The 21,556-nt window shown below is 44.7% G+C and overlaps 4 protein-coding genes across 4 annotated transcripts; all 4 read left to right on the forward strand.

Annotated features, from left to right (window-relative positions):
• Nucleotides 1-501: 501 nt before the first annotated feature.
• Nucleotides 502-2,958, forward strand: LOC122149865 (protocadherin gamma-A5-like). Its single transcript, XM_042780705.1, has one exon. It carries the CDS (start codon nucleotides 502-504, stop codon nucleotides 2,956-2,958), a length of 2,457 nt encoding a protein of 818 aa, XP_042636639.1.
• Nucleotides 2,959-5,339: 2,381 nt separating this feature from the next.
• Nucleotides 5,340-7,805, forward strand: LOC103195516 (protocadherin gamma-B3-like). The gene has a single exon (XM_007939095.2). It carries the CDS (start codon nucleotides 5,340-5,342, stop codon nucleotides 7,803-7,805), a length of 2,466 nt encoding a protein of 821 aa, XP_007937286.2.
• A 2,148-nt stretch (nucleotides 7,806-9,953) lies between these two features.
• LOC122149864 (protocadherin gamma-A6-like) lies at nucleotides 9,954-12,426 on the forward strand. The gene is given in 2 exon segments (XM_042780704.1): nucleotides 9,954-12,391; nucleotides 12,393-12,426. Coding segments are annotated over 2 exon segments (2,472 nt in total).
• A 4,098-nt stretch (nucleotides 12,427-16,524) lies between these two features.
• On the forward strand, nucleotides 16,525-19,447 carry LOC103195517 (protocadherin gamma-A7-like). Its single transcript, XM_042780696.1, has 2 exons — nucleotides 16,525-18,998; nucleotides 19,423-19,447. The coding sequence occupies exons 1-2, from the start codon at nucleotides 16,525-16,527 to the stop codon at nucleotides 19,445-19,447; spliced, it is 2,499 nt and encodes an 832-aa protein (XP_042636630.1).
• The last annotated feature ends 2,109 nt before the right edge of the window (nucleotides 19,448-21,556 follow it).

Raw genomic sequence — 21,556 nt, forward strand, 5'->3', positions numbered from 1 at the left:
TCTTTTGCTGACTCAACATAGTTGTGAGGTAAATAAAGGACATAGACTCAATGGTAAATGAAATAAACCTTCTAAGGATAGAAAGAAAAATCTAATGATCACATTAATCTCAGGGGATTTTGGAAGTCTTTCACGATTTCAGGATTAAAAAATATCATTAACAATGTCACAAGGTACTATCTTAAGCATATAGGAAAAGTGATTGGAAATAAAATACAAGCAAATTCATGGGGAATAAAAACAGAATTGGTGCAGTATCTTGTTAGGACTCTGAGCGTCGCTGTTCACCAAACTGGGAAAAAAAGACTGCCGCCATTGCAACCCGACTTTCTGCTCCTTCCGCACTGATCACCCACAGATCAGCAGAGCTGCTACGAAAGCGCTTACCCGCGCCCTGTTCAGGTTTCCGCCAGGGAATGTATTCCCCTCGACCCTAGAGAAATAAGGAAAACAAAAAGCAGAAACCAAGACTTAAGAGAAAATCCAGGCGAAGAGAAAGCAATGGTGGATTCACTGAGGCCCTGGGACTGCAGAGAGCCGCTGCTACTCTTCTTTCTCCTGGGGACCCTGCTGGGGGTGGGAAACGGGGCCGGGCAGATCCGCTACTCGGTGCTTGAGGAGTTGGACAAAGGCTCTTTCGTGGGCAACATCTCCAAGGATCTGGGCCTGAAGCCCCGGGAGCTGGCAGAGCGCGGAGTCCGCATCATCTCCAGAGGTAAGACGCAGTTTTTCTCTCTGAACCTGGGAAGCGGCAGCTTGGTTACTGCAGGCAGGATAGACCGGGAGGAGCTCTGCGCTCAGAGCGCGCGCTGTCTGGTGACCTTTAACATCTTGGTTGAGAATAAAATGAAAATATATGGAGTAGAAGTAGAAATTATCGATATTAATGATAACTCCCCACGCTTCCGGGATGAGGAATTAAAAGTAAAAATTAATGAAAATGCTGCTTTGGGAACGCGGTTAGTGCTTCCCTTCGCACGAGATCCAGATGTGGGTGTGAACTCTCTCCAGAGCTACCAGCTCAGCTCCAATATGCACTTCTCGCTGGACGTGAAAAGCGGAACTGATAAGCACAAGTACCCAGAGCTGGTGCTGGATCAGCCCTTGGACCGTGAGAAGGAGGCAGTTCACGAACTACTCCTCACGGCTGTAGATGGCGGAAACCCCATCCTCTCTGGCACCACTCACATCCGCGTGATGGTGCTTGACGCAAACGATAACGCGCCTGTGTTCACGAGACCGGAGTACACAGTGAATGTCCCAGAGGACATACCTGTGGGCACGCGGCTGCTAACGCTAACCGCCACAGACCCGGACGAGGGAGTCAATGGGAAATTGACCTATTCTTTTCGCAATGAAGAAGACAAAATTTCAGAGACTTTCCAACTTGATTCCAGCCTGGGGGAAATCTCAACTCTGCAACCACTGGACTATGAAGACTCCAGCTTCTACCTAATGGAAGTGGAAGCTCAGGATGGAGGGGCTCTTCTTGCTAGCGCCAAGGTGCTGGTCACAGTACAAGACGTGAATGACAACGCCCCGGAGGTGATCCTCACCTCTCTCACCAGTTCCATCTCTGAAGACTGTCTTCCCGGAACTGTAATCGCTTTATTTAGCGTACACGATAGTGATTCTGGAGAGAATGGTGAGATTTCATGTTCTATCCCCAGGAACTTGCCCTTTAAGTTAGAAAAGTCCGTTGATAATTACTATCACTTATTGACAACGACAGCCCTGGACAGAGAAGAGACTGCAGATTATAACATCACAGTAACAGTCACTGACCGTGGAACCCCATCCCTGTCTACTGAAACTCATATCTCGATCAAAGTGGCAGATATCAACGACAACCCACCGGCCTTCTCTCACACCTCCTATTCCACTTACATTCCAGAAAACAACTCGAGAGGCGTCTCCATCTTTTCTGTCACCACCCAGGACCCAGACAGCGGAGAGAATGCCAGGGTCATTTACTCCTTGAGCGAGGACACCCTCCAGGGGGCGCCCCTGTCTTCCTATGTCTCCATCAATTCGGACACGGGCGTCCTGTACGCGCTGCGCTCTTTCGACTATGAGCAGGTCCGAGACCTGCAGCTGTGGGTTACCGCTAGCGACAGTGGGAACCCGCCGCTCAGCAGCAATGTATCACTGAGCCTGTTCGTCCTGGACCAGAATGATAATGCGCCAGAGATTCTGTACCCCGTCCTTCCTACGGACGGCTCCACTGGTGTGGAGCTGGCACCCCGCTCTGCAGAGCCCGGCTACCTGGTGACCAAAGTGGTAGCTGTGGACGGAGACTCAGGACAGAACGCCTGGCTGTCCTACCGCCTGCTCAAGGCCAGCGAACCGGGGCTTTTCGCGGTGGGGTTGCACACGGGCGAGGTGCGCACGGCGCGGGCTCTCCAGGACAGAGATGCGCTCAAACAGACCCTCGTGGTGGCAGTCCAGGACCACGGCCAGCCTCCTCTCTTGGCCACTGTCACGCTCACTGTGGCGGTGGCCGACAGCATCCCTGATGTTCTGGCCGACCTGGAGAGCATCAAGGTGCCCTCTGACCCTGATGATTCTGGCCTCACGCTGTACTTGGTGGTGGCTTTGGCCACAGTCTCCTGTGTGTTCCTCACCTTTGTCATTGTGCTCTTGGCACTCAGACTAAAACATTGGCACACATCGCATTTGTGGCAAGCTTCAGACAGCGGTTTGGCAGGCATGCCCACCTCACACTTCGTTGGTGTGAACGATGTGCGAGCGTTCCTACAGTCCTATTCCCACGAGGTCTCCCTCACTGCGGGCTCGGGAAAGAGTCATATTATCTTCCCGCAGCCCAACTACGCGGATACTCTCATTAGTGGAGAGAGTTGTGAGAAAAGCGAGCCTCTTCATCTACCTGAACCGAATAATGCAAACACAGAAGAACCAGGAGTTTTTCAGGTTAGTTTCCTTTTTCATGAGGAATGATTGGAGCATAAATCTCAGTCATTTTTCTGTCATTTTCAAATTGTGTTAATTACATAAACAGTACATCATGACTTTCTTTCTTTAAAGATTAATTTGATAGGTGACCCTTTCTCCATTTGTTTTCTAATTATTTGGGAAGTTTAAAATCTTTTTTTCTAAATGTCAATGTTTTAGAGTATCTAAATCGATACATATAGCTGTTTATTGTTAGGTGCCATCATTTTTGTTTTTTAATTTTTACACATTTATTTAAGGTGGATCTAATTATATAGGTAAATGGGCAAGTCTGACCTAAATGTAAAATGTTCAACTTACCAAGTAGCAAATGCATCCAAAGATATAAAGAGAAACTGTGTATGTAATACATGCCGATCTCATTCACTTCTACATATCTATCCACTTTCCATTGTTTTTAAAGGGAAGGTTACAGATTTAGGTATGTATTATCAGAGTTAATTTTACTGCAATGGAAAAATGTCTTTTAAACCTCTATAAATTACCAATAGCATTCACATGTTTAAAAAATGCTTGATCCACACATTCTGAGTGTGTACACTATATATAATGTTGTTGTGGTTGTTGTGTCATCAAGTTGTTTCCAACCCATGGCGACCTCTTCTTGGGTTTCCGAGGTGGTATCTCTATGAAAGTAGATTGCCCAGTCACCCCTCCGAGGAGTGGCTGGTGGGTTTGAATCACCAACCTTCTGGTTAGCAGTCAAGTGCCTTAAGCACTACACCACCAGTTATATGCTATTAAATATTTGAATGTTTAGTTTCACATGTACTGAAGACAACTTCCCAGTGCTAATTGAAATGTTCATACAATTAAAAGGCATGGGCATGTTTTGTACCTAAGTTTTGCTTGAGCCAGTAATGTTCTTCATGTTTGCATAAAGTAAAGATGTCAATGACTGGCTATTAGAATCTCGGATACAATGAGCAGTTTAAGATGCTCTAATGCTATTCTAAGGAGCTCTGGTAGCACAGTGCCTAAGACATTTGATTGTTAACCAGATGGTTGGTGGTTCAAACCCACCAGTGGCTCTGCAGAAGGATGATGGGTCAGTCCACTTCTGCTTTGATGTGAATTCAACATCACTGCACACCTGCTAAACTCTAGAACCACAATACTCTATATAGGTAAAACATCTTTTAGTGACAATTTCTAATTTGGAAAAGGAATTAAAATGGAAAGACACCTGCCAGAAACATGGGAATTGGTATGTTTAATAACAAGGGAAGAGTGTCAATAACAAAAGGTTGAGAGTGATCCACTAGCCCCTTGTGGACCAAGGGAAAGTTAGCAACATAAATTATGTTTCTTGGAATATAGAGGAGCAGAAGATAATTATAAGAACTCATACTTCATCCTTCAAATGCAAATCACTCTCCATTGTTAAAATACTTGGAAAGAAACTGGACAATTCAGAACAATAATATAGTGTGATGGGGAAAAAATATCACTTGTGGAATAGTTTGTTAATCGTACTTATTTAATTAAACATAGATGCTTGTGAGTGGAGAGTCTCCTTCTTACTATTATTCTATTCTATGAGGACAATCAATCTGCTTGTTTATCTATCAATTCTTTTTTGGAAGGATGATGATAAAGATAAGATAGAAGAAAAACTTCAGATAGGATAAAACTAAAATCTACTCTTTTTCTAACTTTGATAAGGAATGTAGTGGAATATCTTAATGTGCATAAAGTTGATATTTCAAGGATTTTCATACTACATCTGCCACCACCAACACTATCCTTCATTTGTATGTTTTTCTACCCATTTATTTCATTCGGCCCTCAGTTCTGCTAAGGTAAGCAAGAAAGATGGTATGACCATGTTATGAAAATGAAAACCTAAAAGGACAATGATGCCAATATATATATCTTCAGTAAGGTTACCTCTACCCTTTGACAACTGAAAATCACTGTTATTTGGATGCGTAAAGTTCAAGTTCAAAGAAGTTTCAACCAGATTGGAGATATAGTAGACATTTTAAAAGTAATAAATCCTTGTGAAATGAGAAGACCGAGAAGGTACAGTCGGTGTACAGTAGAATTTGCTCCTGGCCAGTTTCTTTCTACTTGGGGCTGATTTAGCAAGCGCTCCTGCAGTTCCGCTGCCAAGGCGCCGAGTGTCGCTGTTGGCTAGTGCTAAGCCAAGAATCGGCTCCTCCCTCTGCGCAGCGGAATCGCCAGCGTTCCAGGGCTCTAGGAACAACAGTGAGCTCTCTCTCAGGCTCTCGCTGGAGCAGAGATCTCTCACAGAAAACCGACCAGCCCAGACAGAGCAAGTAGTCGCTCCTGATCAGAACTCTTCTGATTATTAAGCAATCGCCGCTCCCTGAGATCGGAAAGGCAAGGGCGCCGGGAGCGGAATGGGAACCAGAGGGAAATTCGTGAGAGACCGGACTGGGAGGCGGCCAGCACTGTTTCTCTTCCTGCTGCCTTTGTTCTGCCGGGTCCTCTCGGATCCGATTCGCTATGCGATTCCTGAGGAGTTGGCCAGGGGCTCGATAGTGGGGAACCTCGCCAAAGATCTAGGGCTTGGCGTGCAGGATTTGCCTACTCGAAACCTGAGGGTTAGTACAGAGAAAAAATTATTTACTGTGAGCGCCGAGAATGGAGACTTACTTGTGAGCGACCGTCTAGACCGAGAGCAGATTTGCGGAAAGAAACCCACGTGTGTTCTGGAATTGGAAATGGCAGCTGAAAAGCCTTTAAAATTTTTTCACGTGTCTGTAGTGATCCAGGATGTCAACGACAACCCACCGACCTTCAGCGCAAATGTCACTGAGCTGGAAATCAGCGAACTGACGCTAACTGGAGCCACTTTTGCCCTGGAATCCGCGGAAGATTTGGATGTAGGGGTCAATTCCTTGCAGCAGTACTACCTCAGCCCCGACCCGCACTTCTCTTTGATCCAGAAGGAGAACCCAGACGGCAGCAGGTACCCAGAGCTCGTAGTGAAAGCCCCCCTAGACAGGGAAGAGCAATGCTGCCATCACCTGATCCTGACGGCTGTGGATGGGGGCGAGCCGGCCAGGAGCGGCACTACCCAGATCAGGGTAGTGGTCGCAGACGCAAATGACAACCCCCCAGTGTTCACTCAGGACCTGTACAGGATCAGCGTTCCGGAGAATCTGCCTGCGGGCTCCTCCCTACTCAAGGTGATGGCCACTGACCCGGATGAGGGCGTCAACGCGGAGATCGCCTATGCCTTCATCAACATTGGTGAGGCAGTGAGGCAGCTGTTCAAGCTGGACAGTAAGACAGGGGAGCTCACCACTGGTGGAGCACTGGACTTTGAAAAGAGAGAGAGCTACACGCTTGGGGTGGAAGCCAAGGACGGAGGACATCACACTACTCGTTGTAAAATACAAATAGATATTTTGGATGAAAACGACAATGCCCCTGAGATTATCCTTGCTTCTGATACGAAACATATACAAGAAGATGCTGAGTTGGGAACCGTTGTTGCGCTGATCAAAACACATGATCTAGATTCAGGAGTGAATGGGGAAATCCTATGTCAACTGAAGGGAAATTTCCCACTTAAAGTAATTCAAGATACAAAAAATACATACAAGCTGGTGACAGATGGAACCCTGGACCGGGAACAGACCACTGAGTATAATATCACTATCATGGCCACTGACAAGGGCAAGCCAGCCCTCTCCTCCAGCATAAATTTCACCCTGCACATTGCCGATGTCAACGATAACGCTCCAGTTTTTCACAAAGCCTCTTACTTGGTCCATGTGGCCGAAAACAACCCTCCCGGCGCCTCTATTGCGCAAGTCAGCGCCTTAGACCCGGATCTAGGGCAAAATGGCCATGTTTCCTACTTCATAGTAGCCAGCGACCTGGAACCTCGAGCGCTGTCATCCTATGTGTCTGTGAGCGAGCAGAGCGGGGTGGTGTTCGCGCAGCGCGCCTTCGACCACGAGCAGCTGCGCGCCTTCGAGCTGACGCTGCAGGCGCGTGACCAGGGCTCACCAGCGCTCAGTGCCAACGTGAGCCTGCGCGTGCTGGTGGACGACCTCAACGACAACGCGCCGAAAGTACTGTACCCGGCGCTGGGACCCGACGGCTCTGCGCTCTTCGATACAGTGCCACGCGCCGCGCAGCCGGGCTACCTGGTCACCAAGGTGGTGGCGGTGGACGCAGACTCCGGGCACCACGCCTGGCTATCCTACCACGTGCTGCAGGCCAGCGAGCCCGGGCTCTTCAGCCTGGGGCTGCGCACGGGTGAGGTACGCACCGCTCGCGCCTTGGGCGACAGGGACGCAGCCCGCCAACGCCTGCTGGTAGCTGTGCGCGATGGAGGACAGCCACCCCTGTCCGCCACAGCCACGCTTCTCCTAGTCTTTGCTGACAGCTTGCAGGAGGCGCTACCAGACCTCAGCGACCACCCCGCGCCCTCTGACCCCCAGGCCGACCTGCAGTTTTACCTGGCCTTGGCTTTGACCTTGATCTCCGTGCTGTTCCTCCTTGCAGTAACTCTGGCCATTGCCCTGCACCTGCGACGCTCCTCCAGCCCCACCACCTGGGCCTGCTTTCAGCCACGTCTCAGCTCCAAGTCTGGACCAGGGATTCCCCCCAACTACAGCGAGGGGACTTTGCCTTATTCCTATAACCTATGTGCTGCCTCACATTCCTCAAAGACAGAGTTTAAATTTCTCAATATAAAGCCGGAAATCATTCCACCACAAGATCTTCTATGTGATGAAGCCTCTTGGGTGGAAAGTACCAGCAATGACAATCCCAAAACGACTTCCAATTCAGGCAATTTGCAACAGGTGAGTTTCTTCAAAACGCTTTCCTTTGATAAATGCAATTAGGTTTCAATTCATTACTTTAGAGTGAAAAAGTATACAAGGTAAATATGTTCCAATTTCATTGTGCTTTACTGATTTTTGTGGGCATTGAATGAAATAAGAAGCACATTGTGGGTTTATCTGTGTTGTGACTGTTTTTTTCTTAGAAGTGGCCATATGATGATCTTCATTTTTTTGTGAATCGTCAAACAACATAATCTGAACATTTTAATACATTAGTATGCTGCAATCTCATTGTGAGACATTATTGTAGCGTTATTATCTACAATTTAACACAAAGCTAGACAATTCAGTTTACTTAGTGGTGTTGTTTTTGTTGTTATGTACCATGGAGTCAGACCTGAGTCATAGCAACCTCTCCTTGCGTTTCCAACGCAGTATCACTACAGAAGTAGATTGCCCAAACTTCCTTCTGAGGAGTGGCTGGTGGGTTTGAACCGCCAGCTTTCTGGTTAGCAGTCAAGTGCCTTAGGCACTATGCTACCAGAGCTCCCAGTTTACTTCCTTTCAACTGATAAAAATTTTATTTGATGCTATCAACTCTGAATACAATGTAGCCTATGTATTTTCACTTTTTTCCATATTTCTAAAAGTGTTAAGAGATATTACCTGCGTCAGGGCAGTTCTTAATCTATATATTAATAGAAACAGATAATGGCATCTAAAAATAGTGACTCCTGCTAAACTGACACTGTAGTGGATAATGTTATATGTAGTGGATTATATATTACACAAAAATAAGACAACTGTAAATGATGGTGGAGTGTGAGAATTCAAGATTTACAGAAAAGTGTGATATTATATCTAAGACCCTCAGAGATAGTGTTACAGAAATGGGTAAGTTCTAGGGAACATTTATAATTATTCAAAACAAGCTCTTATTTTTCCAAATGATTCACTTTCTTGGGGAGAAAAATGTTATGTTATCTATGCAGATTTAGCAGAAATAAAATTCTCAATGATAGTTTCACAAACAGTGCAGTATTGTTTTAAAAAATGAAAAAACAGGTGTTGGTGGAGATGTTGAGAAATTGGAAATCTCACACATTGCTGGTGGAATGTAAAACAGTGCAGGTGCTGTAGAGAAAATGTTAATTATTTCTCAAAAAAATTAAGCATAGAATTACAATATGACTGAGCAATTCCACCACTTGATGTATACCCAAAAGAATTGAAATCAAGGACTTAAACAGATATCTGTACATCAGTGTTCATTTCAGCATTATTTATAACAGCTGAGATTGAAAACAACCCACACCTCATGCCCATGAACAGATGAATTGATAAGCACATGATATATACATATATATGTGTGTGTGTACACACACACACACACATATAAATATATATAAATGTTATTCAGCCATAAAGAAAAATGACGTTCTGAAACATGCTACAATATGGATGAATCTTGAAAGCATTATGTTGAGTAAAATAAGTCAGACACAAAAGGAAAAAATATGGATTGATTCCATCTATATGAAAGACAATAGGCAATTGTGTAGAGATCAAAGATGATTAAGGGGTTGGGGGGAAGGAATTCTGATGTGTGGTTAAAGCATTTGTCTGCTAACCAAAAGGTCGGTGGTTCGAACTTCCAGCTGCTTCACAGAAGAAAGATGAGACATTTTGCTTCTGTCAACTGTGAGTTGAAGTTCTTTTGGAGGGGAGAGGGGAATGGAGAGTTATTTCTGAAGGGGCACTGAGTTTGTTTGCAGTGACGAAAAATTGCTATGAAATAGTAGTAATGGTTGCACATTACTGTGCATGCAATTAACGTCACGGAATTGGACACTTAAATCGGTTAAAATGGCAAAGTTTATGTTGTATATATTTTACCACAAGAGAATTACAAGGAAAAAAAAAAAAAAAAAAAAAGGCGCAGTGTTAAATCAGGACTCTGAGTGTCGCTGTTCACCAACCTGGGCGAGAAAAGCGATGGGAACCGGAGTTCTAACTAGGCAACAAAAAGCAGATCAGACACAAGAGCTCTCCAGCTGCGCAGAAATTCGAACTGCTAAAGCTTCGCTTCGGGTCTCTCTCTCTCTTTTTTTTTTTAAAATGGATTTTGACCTCCAATTCTGAGAAGAACAAAGTGATGCGGACATATTTCGGTTACATAATTCCAAGGAAGTCCATGAGGAGCCAGTAATGGCGGCTCTGCAGGGGCGCTGGCACCGCAGCGGGCTGGTCCTGCTCTTAACGCTCCTGGAGACGCTGTGGGGGGCCCGAGCCGGCCAGATCCACTACTCCATTCCTGAGGAGCTGGAGAAAGGCTCTTTCATAGGGAACATCTCCAAGGACCTGGAGCTGGAGCCATGGGAGCTGGCGGAGCGCGGAGTCCGCATCGTCTCCAGAGGTAGGACACAGCTGTTCGCTCTGAACCCGCGAAGCGGCAGCCTGATCACCGCGGGCAGGATAGACCGGGAGGAGCTCTGCGCTCAGAGCGCGCGGTGTCTAGTGAATTTTAACATCCTTGTTGAGGATAAAATGAATCTTTATCCGGTGGAAGTGGAAATAATAGATATTAATGACAATACGCCACAATTCTTAACGGAAGAATTGGAAGTGAAAATTCTCGAAAACGCACCTCCATCCTCTCGTTTTCAATTAATGGAGGTCTATGACCTGGATGTGGGAATGAACTCGCTTCAGGGCTTCAAGCTCAATTCGAATAGTTACTTTTCAGTAGACGTGCAAAGCGAAGCCAATGTTGGGCCCAAGTACCCGGAGCTGGTGCTGGAGCGTGCCCTGGACCGTGAGAGAGAGGCCGTTCACCACCTCACCCTTATTGCCGTAGATGGTGGCAACCCCGTTCGCTCAGGCATGGCGCGAATTCAGGTAACTGTCCTAGATGCGAATGACAATGCTCCGGTGTTTACAAAGCCTATCTATCGGGTTAATATTCCTGAAAACCTGCCAGTAGGTACATCAGTGTTGTCGGTAAATGCCACGGACCAGGATGAAGGAGTCCACGCAGAAGTAACATATTCCTTCGTAAAGATAACTAAAAAGATCTCACAGATTTTCTGCTTGAATGGTTTGACTGGAGAAATATCAACTTGTGGTGATCTAGACTATGAGGAGTCAAGCTCCTATGAGCTGAGTGTTGAAGCCCAGGATAGGCCAGGTCTTCGAGACAGAGCCAAAGTCATCATAACTCTCTTAGATGTGAATGACAACGCACCAGAAGTAGTGGTTACATCCGGAAGCAGAACCATTGCTGAAAATGCGCCCCCAGGAACAGTAATTGCTCTTTTTCAAGTGCATGATCGAGATTCGGGACTGAATGGTCTGGTGACATGCTCGATCTCCAAAAGTCTGCCATTTGAATTGGAAAGATCTGTAGACAATTACTATCGATTAGTGACAAACACAGTCCTCGACCGAGAACAAGTGTCCTTGTACAACATCACCGTGACAACCACAGACAAAGGAACACCGCCCCTTTCTACAGAAATGCTCATCTCCCTAAATGTGGCAGACACCAATGACAATCCTCCCACCTTCTCCCATGTGTCCTATTCATTCTACGTCCCTGAGAACAACCCCAGAGGAGCCTCCATCTTCTCTGTGACGGCCCACGACCCTGACAGCGATGAGAATGCCCGAGTTACTTACTCCCTGGCTGAGGACACCATACAGGGGGCTCCCGTGTCCTCCTATGTCTCTATCAACTCTGACACTGGCATCCTATATGCACTACAGTCCTTTGACTATGAGCGTTTTCGAAACCTGCAACTGAGAGTGACTGCACGTGACAGTGGTGACCCACCACTCAGCAGTAATGTTTCGCTGAGTCTGTTAATTTTGGATCAGAATGACAATGCACCTGAGATCCTGTATCCCACCCTCCCCACTGATGGATCCACAGGTGTAGAGTTGGCTCCCCGCTCAGCGGAGCCTGGCTACCTAGTGACCAAGGTGGTGGCAGTGGATCGCGACTCGGGACAGAATGCCTGGCTGTCCTACCGCCTACTCAAGGCCAGTGAGCCAGGACTCTTCGTGGTAGGGGTGCACACAGGAGAGGTGCGAACAGCAAGAGCCATATTGGATAGAGACGCGCTCAAGCAGAACCTCATTGTGGCGGTCCAGGACCATGGCCATCCCCCTCTTTCAGCCACTGTCACCCTCACCGTTGCAGTGGCTGACAGCATCCCTGACGTCCTGGCCGACCTGAGCAGTTTAGCATCTCCCACGGACCCAGATGGCTCTGGCCTCACACTGTACCTCGTGATGGCTGTGGCTGCTGTCTCCTGCGTCTTCCTTGCCTTTGTTATTATGCTGCTGGTGCTCAGGCTGAGGCGCTGGCACATGAAGCATCTACTCCGGGCTTCAGGTGGCAAGTTGCCAAGCCTGCATGCCTCGCACTCTGTGGGTGTGGAAGGGGTGCGGGCTTTTCTGCAGACCTATTCCCACGAGGTTTCCCTTACCGCAGACTCCGGGAAGAGCCACATTATCTTCCCTCAACCCAACTATGCTGACACACTCATTAGTGCAGAGAGTTGTGGGAAAAGCGAGCCTCTTTTGATCCAGGAAGATTCAGGTGTTTGTAAAGAGGGAGACCCCTTCATTCAGGTGAGATTTTTGCTTTTATTGGTTTTATTTGAACAGGAAATTCTAAAATTCTGTTGAAATGTGCTTGTTTTACAGGGAATCATATAATTATCATGTAATTCTGGGAATGTTTTCCTTTATATCAATAGAGTTCTCTTAAATTTTAATTTTCTTGCATTTCATGAAAAAATACTTAATCTGTGTCCTAGATTTTCTTTCCCTTTCTTGGGTGGCAAACTCTTTATGCCTTGCAATGTGTACATCTCATTTCTTAGTTTTTATCTTTGATGTGATATTTGTGAGATCCTTTCCTTTTCTAATGTGGATAAAATATTCATTGTAAGCTCTGTGAAAGAAGATCAAGATAGAGTTTTTCTAAAATTGTGGCGATCCATGGGAGATCCATGAGAGATTAACTCCTTAGTGATAAATTTTCATAATTAAAGATGAGAGTACTTGATGTCTCTAACAGAAAGGACGTGGGCTTTAGTGTCCACCACCAGACAGGAGTAATAGCCCTGGAATTATTAGTTACTCATCTTGGCCAATTGTTATTTCTTTAGTCTTACATTTTAAATTATAATTTAAAAGGCTGCCTTAAATACTCACATAAAAACTAGAAGAATAAAGTAAATTTTGTAAGTTTTTCAAACTGTAAAATAGCATAGTGAACACGTATGTGTTGACATTGTCTCACTGCTGTTGAGTCAAGTCAACTCATAGACACCCCTCCTTGGATTTCTGAGGTGGTATCTCTATGGAAGTAGATTCCCCAGTTGTCTTTCTGAGGAGTAGCTGGTTTGAACCTCCAGCCTTCTGGTTAGCAGTCAGATGCCTTAGGTACTATGCTACCATAGCTCCCGTTGTTGACATTACCATTATTATAATTATTGGACTGTTAATAAGTAAATTTAAGCATCTAATGAGATTTGCCTACTACAATGTCTTCTATATTCTGTATTCTTGATAGTCTTTTTGAAATGAAATAAATTATGATCACTACAAGAAATATGTCTAAAATTACAGTATTGACTGGTGAGTGGGAGAATGAAGGAATAATAGTGTTGAGATAAGAATTTAAATAATCCAGCATATTAACTTAGATAAAATAATAAGCCTGTATCATATGTTGTTGTTAGCTTTCATTGACTTGCCCTCCCCCCAGAGTAACTCCATTCACAAAGAACACTGCATACTCCCGCACCATTCCCGTGATCAGTTGGAGAGCAGACCGATACACAGGGTTTTCAGTGGCTGGTTTTCAGAAATACATCACTAGGCCTTTCTTCCTAACCTATTAGTCTAGCAGCTCTGCTGAAACATGTTTGGTATCATAGCAACACACAATCCTCCACTAACAGATGGGTGGTAGCAACGTATGAGCTCCATTGGCTGGGAATCAACCTGGGTCTCCTGAAAGGTTTTGTAGAATAACTTTAAAAATGTGAGTACTAAAAAAGAAAAAAAAAATCACCCAAATCAAAATAAAATTAAAAAAAAAAAGTGAGTACTAGATATAATGTAGCTAACGTGTGTTTTATGTTCAGAACGTCTCTATAATCTTACTTAAATACATCTTATTTAGCTCCAAAGATGGTTCCAGAAGTAATACTTTATTGAGATATTTTAAAGAAAACTGTAGTAATAAGACATAAATATGAAACTATTAATTTTGAGGCAGCAGATAGAAATAGATCAAGATATTGGGAGCCATAACCTCCAGACATGAAAGTTTTGTTTAAAAATATCTATGTACTCATGATCTTTGATGACCATACACTTTACTTGCATCCATAAGAAGTTCAATATTACTACTAAACAAAGAGCATTTAATTCCTGTTTATGATAATCATACTAGTTGCTTGACTATTTGGTGGAAGCAATCATGACTATGAGTATTCTGATAGATTCAAACATCATTTCATTCAAACAAGTATTTCCTATATTTTGGAGAAATGCCATCAGCAGAAATAGACTACTTCATTTATAACCTCCTGCAAAACAAAGCTAAGTATTTTCTGTATTACTTCTGATTCTTTCTCCTGGTGCCACTAGCTATTGTCTGAGGCCTTAAAAATAATTCAGAAGGCAGGACTGTTTCCGACCAGATCTTTGTTCTGCAACTGTGTGGAAGGAATTTTGATTTTTACCATCAGCAACTGAGTTTTACTCCATCACTATCAAATGGGGGGGGGGCAGGTAAGTACTTATAAGGATCTCAAGGATTTCATTTTACTTGGATCCATAATCAGCACCCATGGAAGTGGCAGTCAAGAAATCAAATGATGTGTTTGTATTGGGTAAATCTGCTGCAAAAGACCTCTTTAAAGTGTTAAAAAGCAAAAATATCACCTGGAAGACTAAGGTGCACCTGCCCAAAGCCATGGTATTTTCAGTTGGCTCACATGCATATGAAAGCTGGACAATTAATAAGGAAGACTCTGGTGGCATAGTGCCTAAGGCATTTGACTGCTAACCAGAAGGCTGGTGGTTCAAACCCACCAGCCACTCCTCCAAAGGAAGACTGGGCAATGTACTTCTGCAGAGATATCACCTTGGAAACCCAAGGAGGGGTCACTATGAGTTGAATCAACATGAAGGCAGCGAGGTTGGTTTGGTTTTGGTTTGAAGAAGAACTGATGCTTTTGAATTACGTGTTGGCAAAGAATATTGAATATGCCATGGACTTCCAGAAGAACAAACAAATTTGCCTTGGAAGAAGTACAGCCACAATGCTCCTTAATACTTAAACAAAGTCCTTCAAGAAGTTTTGCAGGAGAGATGAGTCCCCAGAGAAGGACATCATCCTTGGTAAAATAGAGGATCAGCAAAAAAGAGGAAGACCCCCAACTAGATGGATGACACAGTGGCTGCAACAATAGGCTCCAACATAGCAACAATTGTGAGGATGAGGCAGGACTGGGCAGTGTTTCGTTCTGTTGTACACAGGGTTGCTAGGAGTCAGAACCAACTCAATAACACCTAACAACATCAACTAAGATCCTCTTGGAATCAACTCGATGACAAAGAGCAATACAACAAGAATCCTCTCAAGACGGTCTCATACACATGCTCAAAGGATGTCTAGAGACTTTCTCTTTAAAAATTATTCTGGACTAGAGTAGGATGAATATTTGAACTGTGTAATGAAAGAAGCAGTTAAGCCAACACCTGTTTTCCTGTGACTCCACTGCCAGAAGATCCCCTTTTCAAATCTCTGCATTCCGTACAAAGTGAGTTGCTCCTGTAGCTGGTAATTGCTGCTTGACTTCTAAACTCATCTCTAATGGCATTTCTTGAGCATGAAGTATCAGACACCACCAATCATGATTCCTGTTTCTATTCTCAGAAGGCTGTAAGTGAGGATATGTGAATTCTCACCTTGGTTCTACTATTGTATAATGAGAAACAAGGCAATCCCCTCGCATTTTTCATCTTTAAAGGAAAAGTATTGGACTTCCATCCAATTAAAATTTATATTTTTAAGAAAAGTTTGGCTCTCTGAGTTTTTCATGTGGTTTCTAGCTCATTGTATGTGTTCAATACTATTATTGAACTAATTAAAATGTATCACACCCTGGGATAAACATTTTTGTTGCCATGTACATAATTTTTATGAACTTTACCCTTTTCCCTGCAATGCCTGATTTTCCTACATGTGCAACAAAGTGTGAGGAGTACCCAAAAGAATCATTTCAAACTGGCACTGCAAAGCAGAGATATTTTTTAAATTTTAATCTAGGATTATCAAACACCATCTATGAGAACTGTTTAATTAATTCACAGTTTCTTAGGGTGGATTTTTTAAAAGTTATGTCAGAGGTATCTGGAGTGAAGAAATTTTACTCAAAAGGGAAAATTTGAAGCATGAAACAATTTTCTGAAAAATCAGTTTATTTTAGTTTGCTGTGGTGCAGTAACTTACTAAGAACTCTGAGTGCCGCTGTTCACCAACCAGGAAAATACGGTGCGAGAGATCCACCAGAACAACCGAGCTTTAACAGCGCAAAGACCTACAGAGACAAAGCCTCTTACTAGCTGCGTCAACCTAAGGCCTCCATTCTGCAGGGTTCTGGGGTCGCTTTCCGAACTCTGAGGGCTTTATTCGGATTCACAGGTATCCAGAATCACATCCTGAGACGGCTCAAGCAAGATCAGCAGCACAATGGCGGCTCCGCAGAGAGGCAGGGACTACAGAGGATTCGTCCTGCTCTCCATTCTCCTGGGGACACTGTGGGAAGGCTGGGCAGGCCATATTCGCTATTCCGTGCCAGAGGAGACCGAGAAAGGGTCTTTTGTGGGGAACATCGCCAAAGACCTGGGACTAGAGCCCCGGGAGCTGGCGGAGCGCGGAGTCCGCATCGTCTCTAGAGGTAGGACGCAGCTTTTCTCTCTGAACCCGCGAAGCGGCAGCCTGATCACAGAGGGCAGGATAGACCGGGAGGAGCTCTGCGCTCAAAGCGCGCGGTGTCTGGTGAATTTTAACATCCTGATGGAAGATAAAATGAATCTTTTCCCTGTTGAAGTGGAAATAATGGATGTTAATGACAATGCTCCAAGATTCTTGACGAAAGAAATGAACGTAAAAATAATGGAGAATACAGCTCCTGGGGTGCGCTTTCCGTTAAACGAGGCTAGAGATCCGGATGTGGGCACGAACTCTCTCCAGAGCTACCATCTCAGCCCCAATCACCACTTCTCCCTTGTAGTGCAAACTGGAGACGACGGAACCAAGTACCCGGAACTGGTGCTGGAGCAGGTACTGGATCGGGAGGAAAAGGCGGTTCACCATCTCCTGCTCACGGCCTCTGACGGAGGTGATCCACTCAGATCAGGCACGGCACGCATCCAAGTGACAGTGGTGGATGTGAATGACCACGCACCAGTTTTTCCTCTGGCCCAGTATCGAGTTACCGTCGCTGAGAACACGCCGGTGGGCACAACATTGCTCACTGTGAATGCTGTAGACCCGGATGACGGAATCAATGGGGAAGTGACATATTCTTTTCAGAAAATAACTCAAAAAATTCTACAAATATTCCAACTGAACTCCCTTACAGGAGAACTTTCAACTTTACAAGGCCTAGATTACGAAGAATCCAGCTTCTTTGAAATGGAAGTTCAGGCTCAGGATGGTCCTGGTAGTCTGACAAGGACAAAAGTGCTGATCACAATTTTGGATGTGAATGACAATGCTCCAGAAGTGACTGTAACGTCTGTGAGCAATTCAGTCCCTGAAGACACACTTCCTGGGACAGTAATTGCTCTTTTCTACCTGCAGGACCGAGATTCCGGGAGGAATGGGGAGGTAGCCTGCACCATTCCAGAAAATCTGCCTTTTAAATTAGAAAGATCAATTGACAATTATTATAGATTGGTGACAGCGGAAAACCTGGACCGGGAAAGACTCTCTGTCTATAACATCACAGTGAAAGCCACAGATGGCGGAACCCCTCCCCTGTCCACGGAAACTCACATCTCTATACAGGTGACAGACACCAACGACAACCCGCCCACCTTCTCCCACTTATCCTACTCGGTCTTCGTCCCTGAGAACAACCCCAGAGGGGCCTCCATCTTCTCAGTGACCGCCCATGACCCGGATAGCGACAAGAATGCCCAGGTTATTTACTCCTTGGCTGAAGACACCCTACAGGGGGCGCCCGTGACCTCCTATATCTCTATCAACTCTGACACTGGCGTCCTGTACGCGCTGCAATCCTTTGACTATGAGCAGTTTCGAAAGCTGCAATTTAGAGTGACGGCGCGTGACAGCGGTGACCCACCACTCAGCAGCAACGTGTCACTAAGCCTGTTCATTCTGGACAAGAATGACAATGCGCCGGAGATCCTGTACCCCGCTCTTCCCACGGACGATTCCACCGGCATGGAGTTGGCTCCCCGCTCCGCAGAGCCTGGCTACCTGGTGACCAAGGTAGTGGCAGTAGACCGCGACTCAGGGCAGAACGCCTGGCTATCATACCGCCTGCTCAAAGCCAGCGAGCCAGGGCTCTTTGCGGTGGGGGTGCACACGGGCGAGGTGCGAACGGCGCGGGTCTTGCAGGAGAGGGATGCCCTCAAACAGAGCCTCGTGGTGGCCGTGCAGGACCATGGCCAGCCTCCTCTCTCAGCCACTGTCACGCTTACCGTGGCTGTGGCTGACAGCATCCCCGAAGTCCTGGCCGACCTGAGTAGCTTAGCATCTCCCACTGACCGAGACGACTCTGGCCTGACACTGTACCTGGTGGTGGCTGTGGCAGCTGTCTCTTGTGTGTTCCTCGCCTTTGTCATCGTGCTGTTGGCGCTCAGGCTGAGGCGCTGGCACACGTCCCGCCTGCTCCAGGCTTCGGGGGTCGGGTTGGTGGGTACATCCGCCTCGCACTTTGTAGGCGTGGACGGAATGCGAGCTTTCCTGCAGACTTACTCCCATGAGGTCTCCCTCACCGCGGACTCTCGGAAGAGTCACTTGATCTTCCCCCAACCTAACTACGCAGACACACTCATCAGCCAAGAGAGCTGTGAGAAAAACGATCCCTTATTAACATCCATAGATTTTCATGAATGTAAGGATGAAGCACCAAATACTCAGGTGAGTTCAGCCTTCATTTATTTTTATTTCCAAAAGGAACTATATTTCTGGTTATTTTCTTACTGTCTTGTGAAGCAAATATATTTTTTAATAGGGGTAAAAAATTTAAACAGGTAAAACAAATGTAGATGTTTATTTTGGTGGTGATACTTTAAAATGAAGAGCTCTGGTAGCATAGTTCCTAAGGCACTTGACTGCTAACCAGAAGGCTGGCGGTTCAAACCCACCAGCCGCTCCTTGGAAGGAAGGTTGGGCAATCCTACTTCTGTAGTGATACTGCCTTGGAAACCCAAGGAGGGGCCGCTATGAGTCAGGGCCGACTCAAGGACAAACAACAACAACTTTAAAATGGAACATAGGTTGACATAGATTTGGTATAATTTGTTTCTTGGAAGCCTATGAACAAGTTCATGAATAAGTGCACTAGGCATTGTCTATCTTCTACCTATTTTCCACTTGGCTTTCTTAACCCAGGTACTTTACAGATGAGGACGAATAATGAATTGCTGAGCCTTTTCTCACTGTGCTAGGCTAGCAAAAGTGAAGCACACTTCAGCCTTGTTCTTAGAATTCAGATCTGCAGCTTTTTTCTGTGTATTGCTTCTGCTTCCATCTACCTCACTTGGATGTCCCTGGAAAAACTCAGAGGCTTTCTGACCTATTTAAATCGCAATCCTCTGTTAAAGTTGGAGTCCTGAGGGGAAGGTTAGATTGGCCCCTAAAGAATGAAATGCTTGTGTCAAATTTCACTAAGTTCTATATCAGTGGCAGAAAGAGTTGAATGCCACAATAAAGGTTATTGGGCAAAAGCAATAAGACATGCTATCAAATAAAACGTCATTTCAAGTGTTGTAAGTATTTATGAAGTAGAGTTACATGTGTCAACATGGAATTCCAATGTGAAGTGTGCCTGTGGACATCCCAAGAGGGAGACTGGAAATGCTGGCTTTATGAAACAAAAATTTCATAATTCAACTCCTAGAGGAGCAGTGGATTTACTTATTAGGACTGCTGAAAAATTCAATTGGAAATAGCAATCTGGAATTAACTACTTCCGTATTCCTTTGTATAATGTTTCAGTAAAGTTCAATACATCAAGTGATTATCATCTGGTAGGGGTGGAGGACAAAGTAATCTTGATTCCTGGGACTTTCAAATGTTAATTTAAAATACTTTCAGATGATGTAGTGTTTTCTTTTGTATTTTGCATCTAAAGGATGGGGCGATGAAGGTGTGAATATATTTCAGTCAGTCTTCAGTGGTGAGATGTGCAAACATTTGTGGAGAAAATAATGTGACTAACACTTTGTGAGGAAAAAATCTTCTGGCAGAATTATGGTCATCAGATAATTCAAAAAAGAAAATCTGGAGCCCTAAATCTATTAAATGCTTAAAAATAATTTTGGGAGCTCAGATGGCTTAGTGCCTAAGGCATTTGACTGATAACCAGAGGGCTGGCAGTTCAAACCCACCAGCCACTCCTCAGAAGGAAGATAGGGCAATCTACTTCCATAGAGATACCACCTTGGAAACCCAAGGGGGGGTTGCTATGAGTCAGAAACAACTTGACAGCAGTGAATTTGGTTTGGTTAGAAAAATAATTTTAGACAAGGAAGGTAAATCATCACTAAACTCAGTGAGCTATGACAACTATACTTTCCATGGTCTTATTTCCTTCCACTCTGAGGTCATCATGGGTTGTAATATAAGTGCAAAGGCAGGAAACTGTGCCTCAGTGCAATAGACCACTCTGCTAAGTGACTTTGTGTTGCATGGGTAGATATTATTCCCTTATTTACTCTGAAAAGTGATGTATTGATATTGTAGTTGGGTGAATAATTACATAGTGGGAAGAAGGATCTGATAGGCTAACCCATTTCCTGCCACCATCTTTTCCATAACCGAATGTTACTTAATACAGTACAAGTGAGAATCAGATAATATTACTACAAGAGATTATTCAAAAATGTTTTGGAATAAAATAAATGTTGGGGATAAGTATAAAATTGTATCCTTCTTTAAAAGATAAATTCAGCATTACTGGTACTTCTGGGGGGGAAAAATTGCAGTGAATCAGCATGGAGGTAACTAGAAAAGTGGAGAAAAACTTAATGAAAAGGAAATAAGGATAAAAATTTATCCAACACATTGCTAATTAATAAATAATCAAAATCGCTGGACTCCGAGATCATTTTGGGCAAAATCTGTGCTGTATTCATCTATATCACCAGTGTGTATTTGAAATGGAGGAATGATTGTGTCAACATATAGATGTTTGTGTATTAAATCCACATGATTTCCCTAAAATCCATGGAAGTTGGAATAGAGACGTTTGTAAGAGTCTCATTTAAACCTTATTAAATATATAGACGTATAAACATTGTGTGTGCAGTTACGCACACAATTATGATTGGAACTAGTTAAACTGAAGCAGCGAAGGCTGCAGTTTCCTAGAAAGGACTGTGGGCGCCGCTGTTGGCCAAAGTGGAGCGCTTGGTGCGCGAGATCTCCTTGCGCAGCCGCAGCACACTTTCCAGGGCAGCCCCATCTCAGACTCGCTTACGCGAGCATTTCACCACTTCCTCCTCTGGAAAAGACAAATTCCCGG

This window comes from Orycteropus afer, unplaced genomic scaffold, assembly GCF_000298275.1.
Source record: "Orycteropus afer afer isolate SDZICR_OR568_19922 unplaced genomic scaffold, OryAfe1.0 scaffold00056, whole genome shotgun sequence".
NCBI lineage: Eukaryota > Metazoa > Chordata > Mammalia > Tubulidentata > Orycteropodidae > Orycteropus > Orycteropus afer.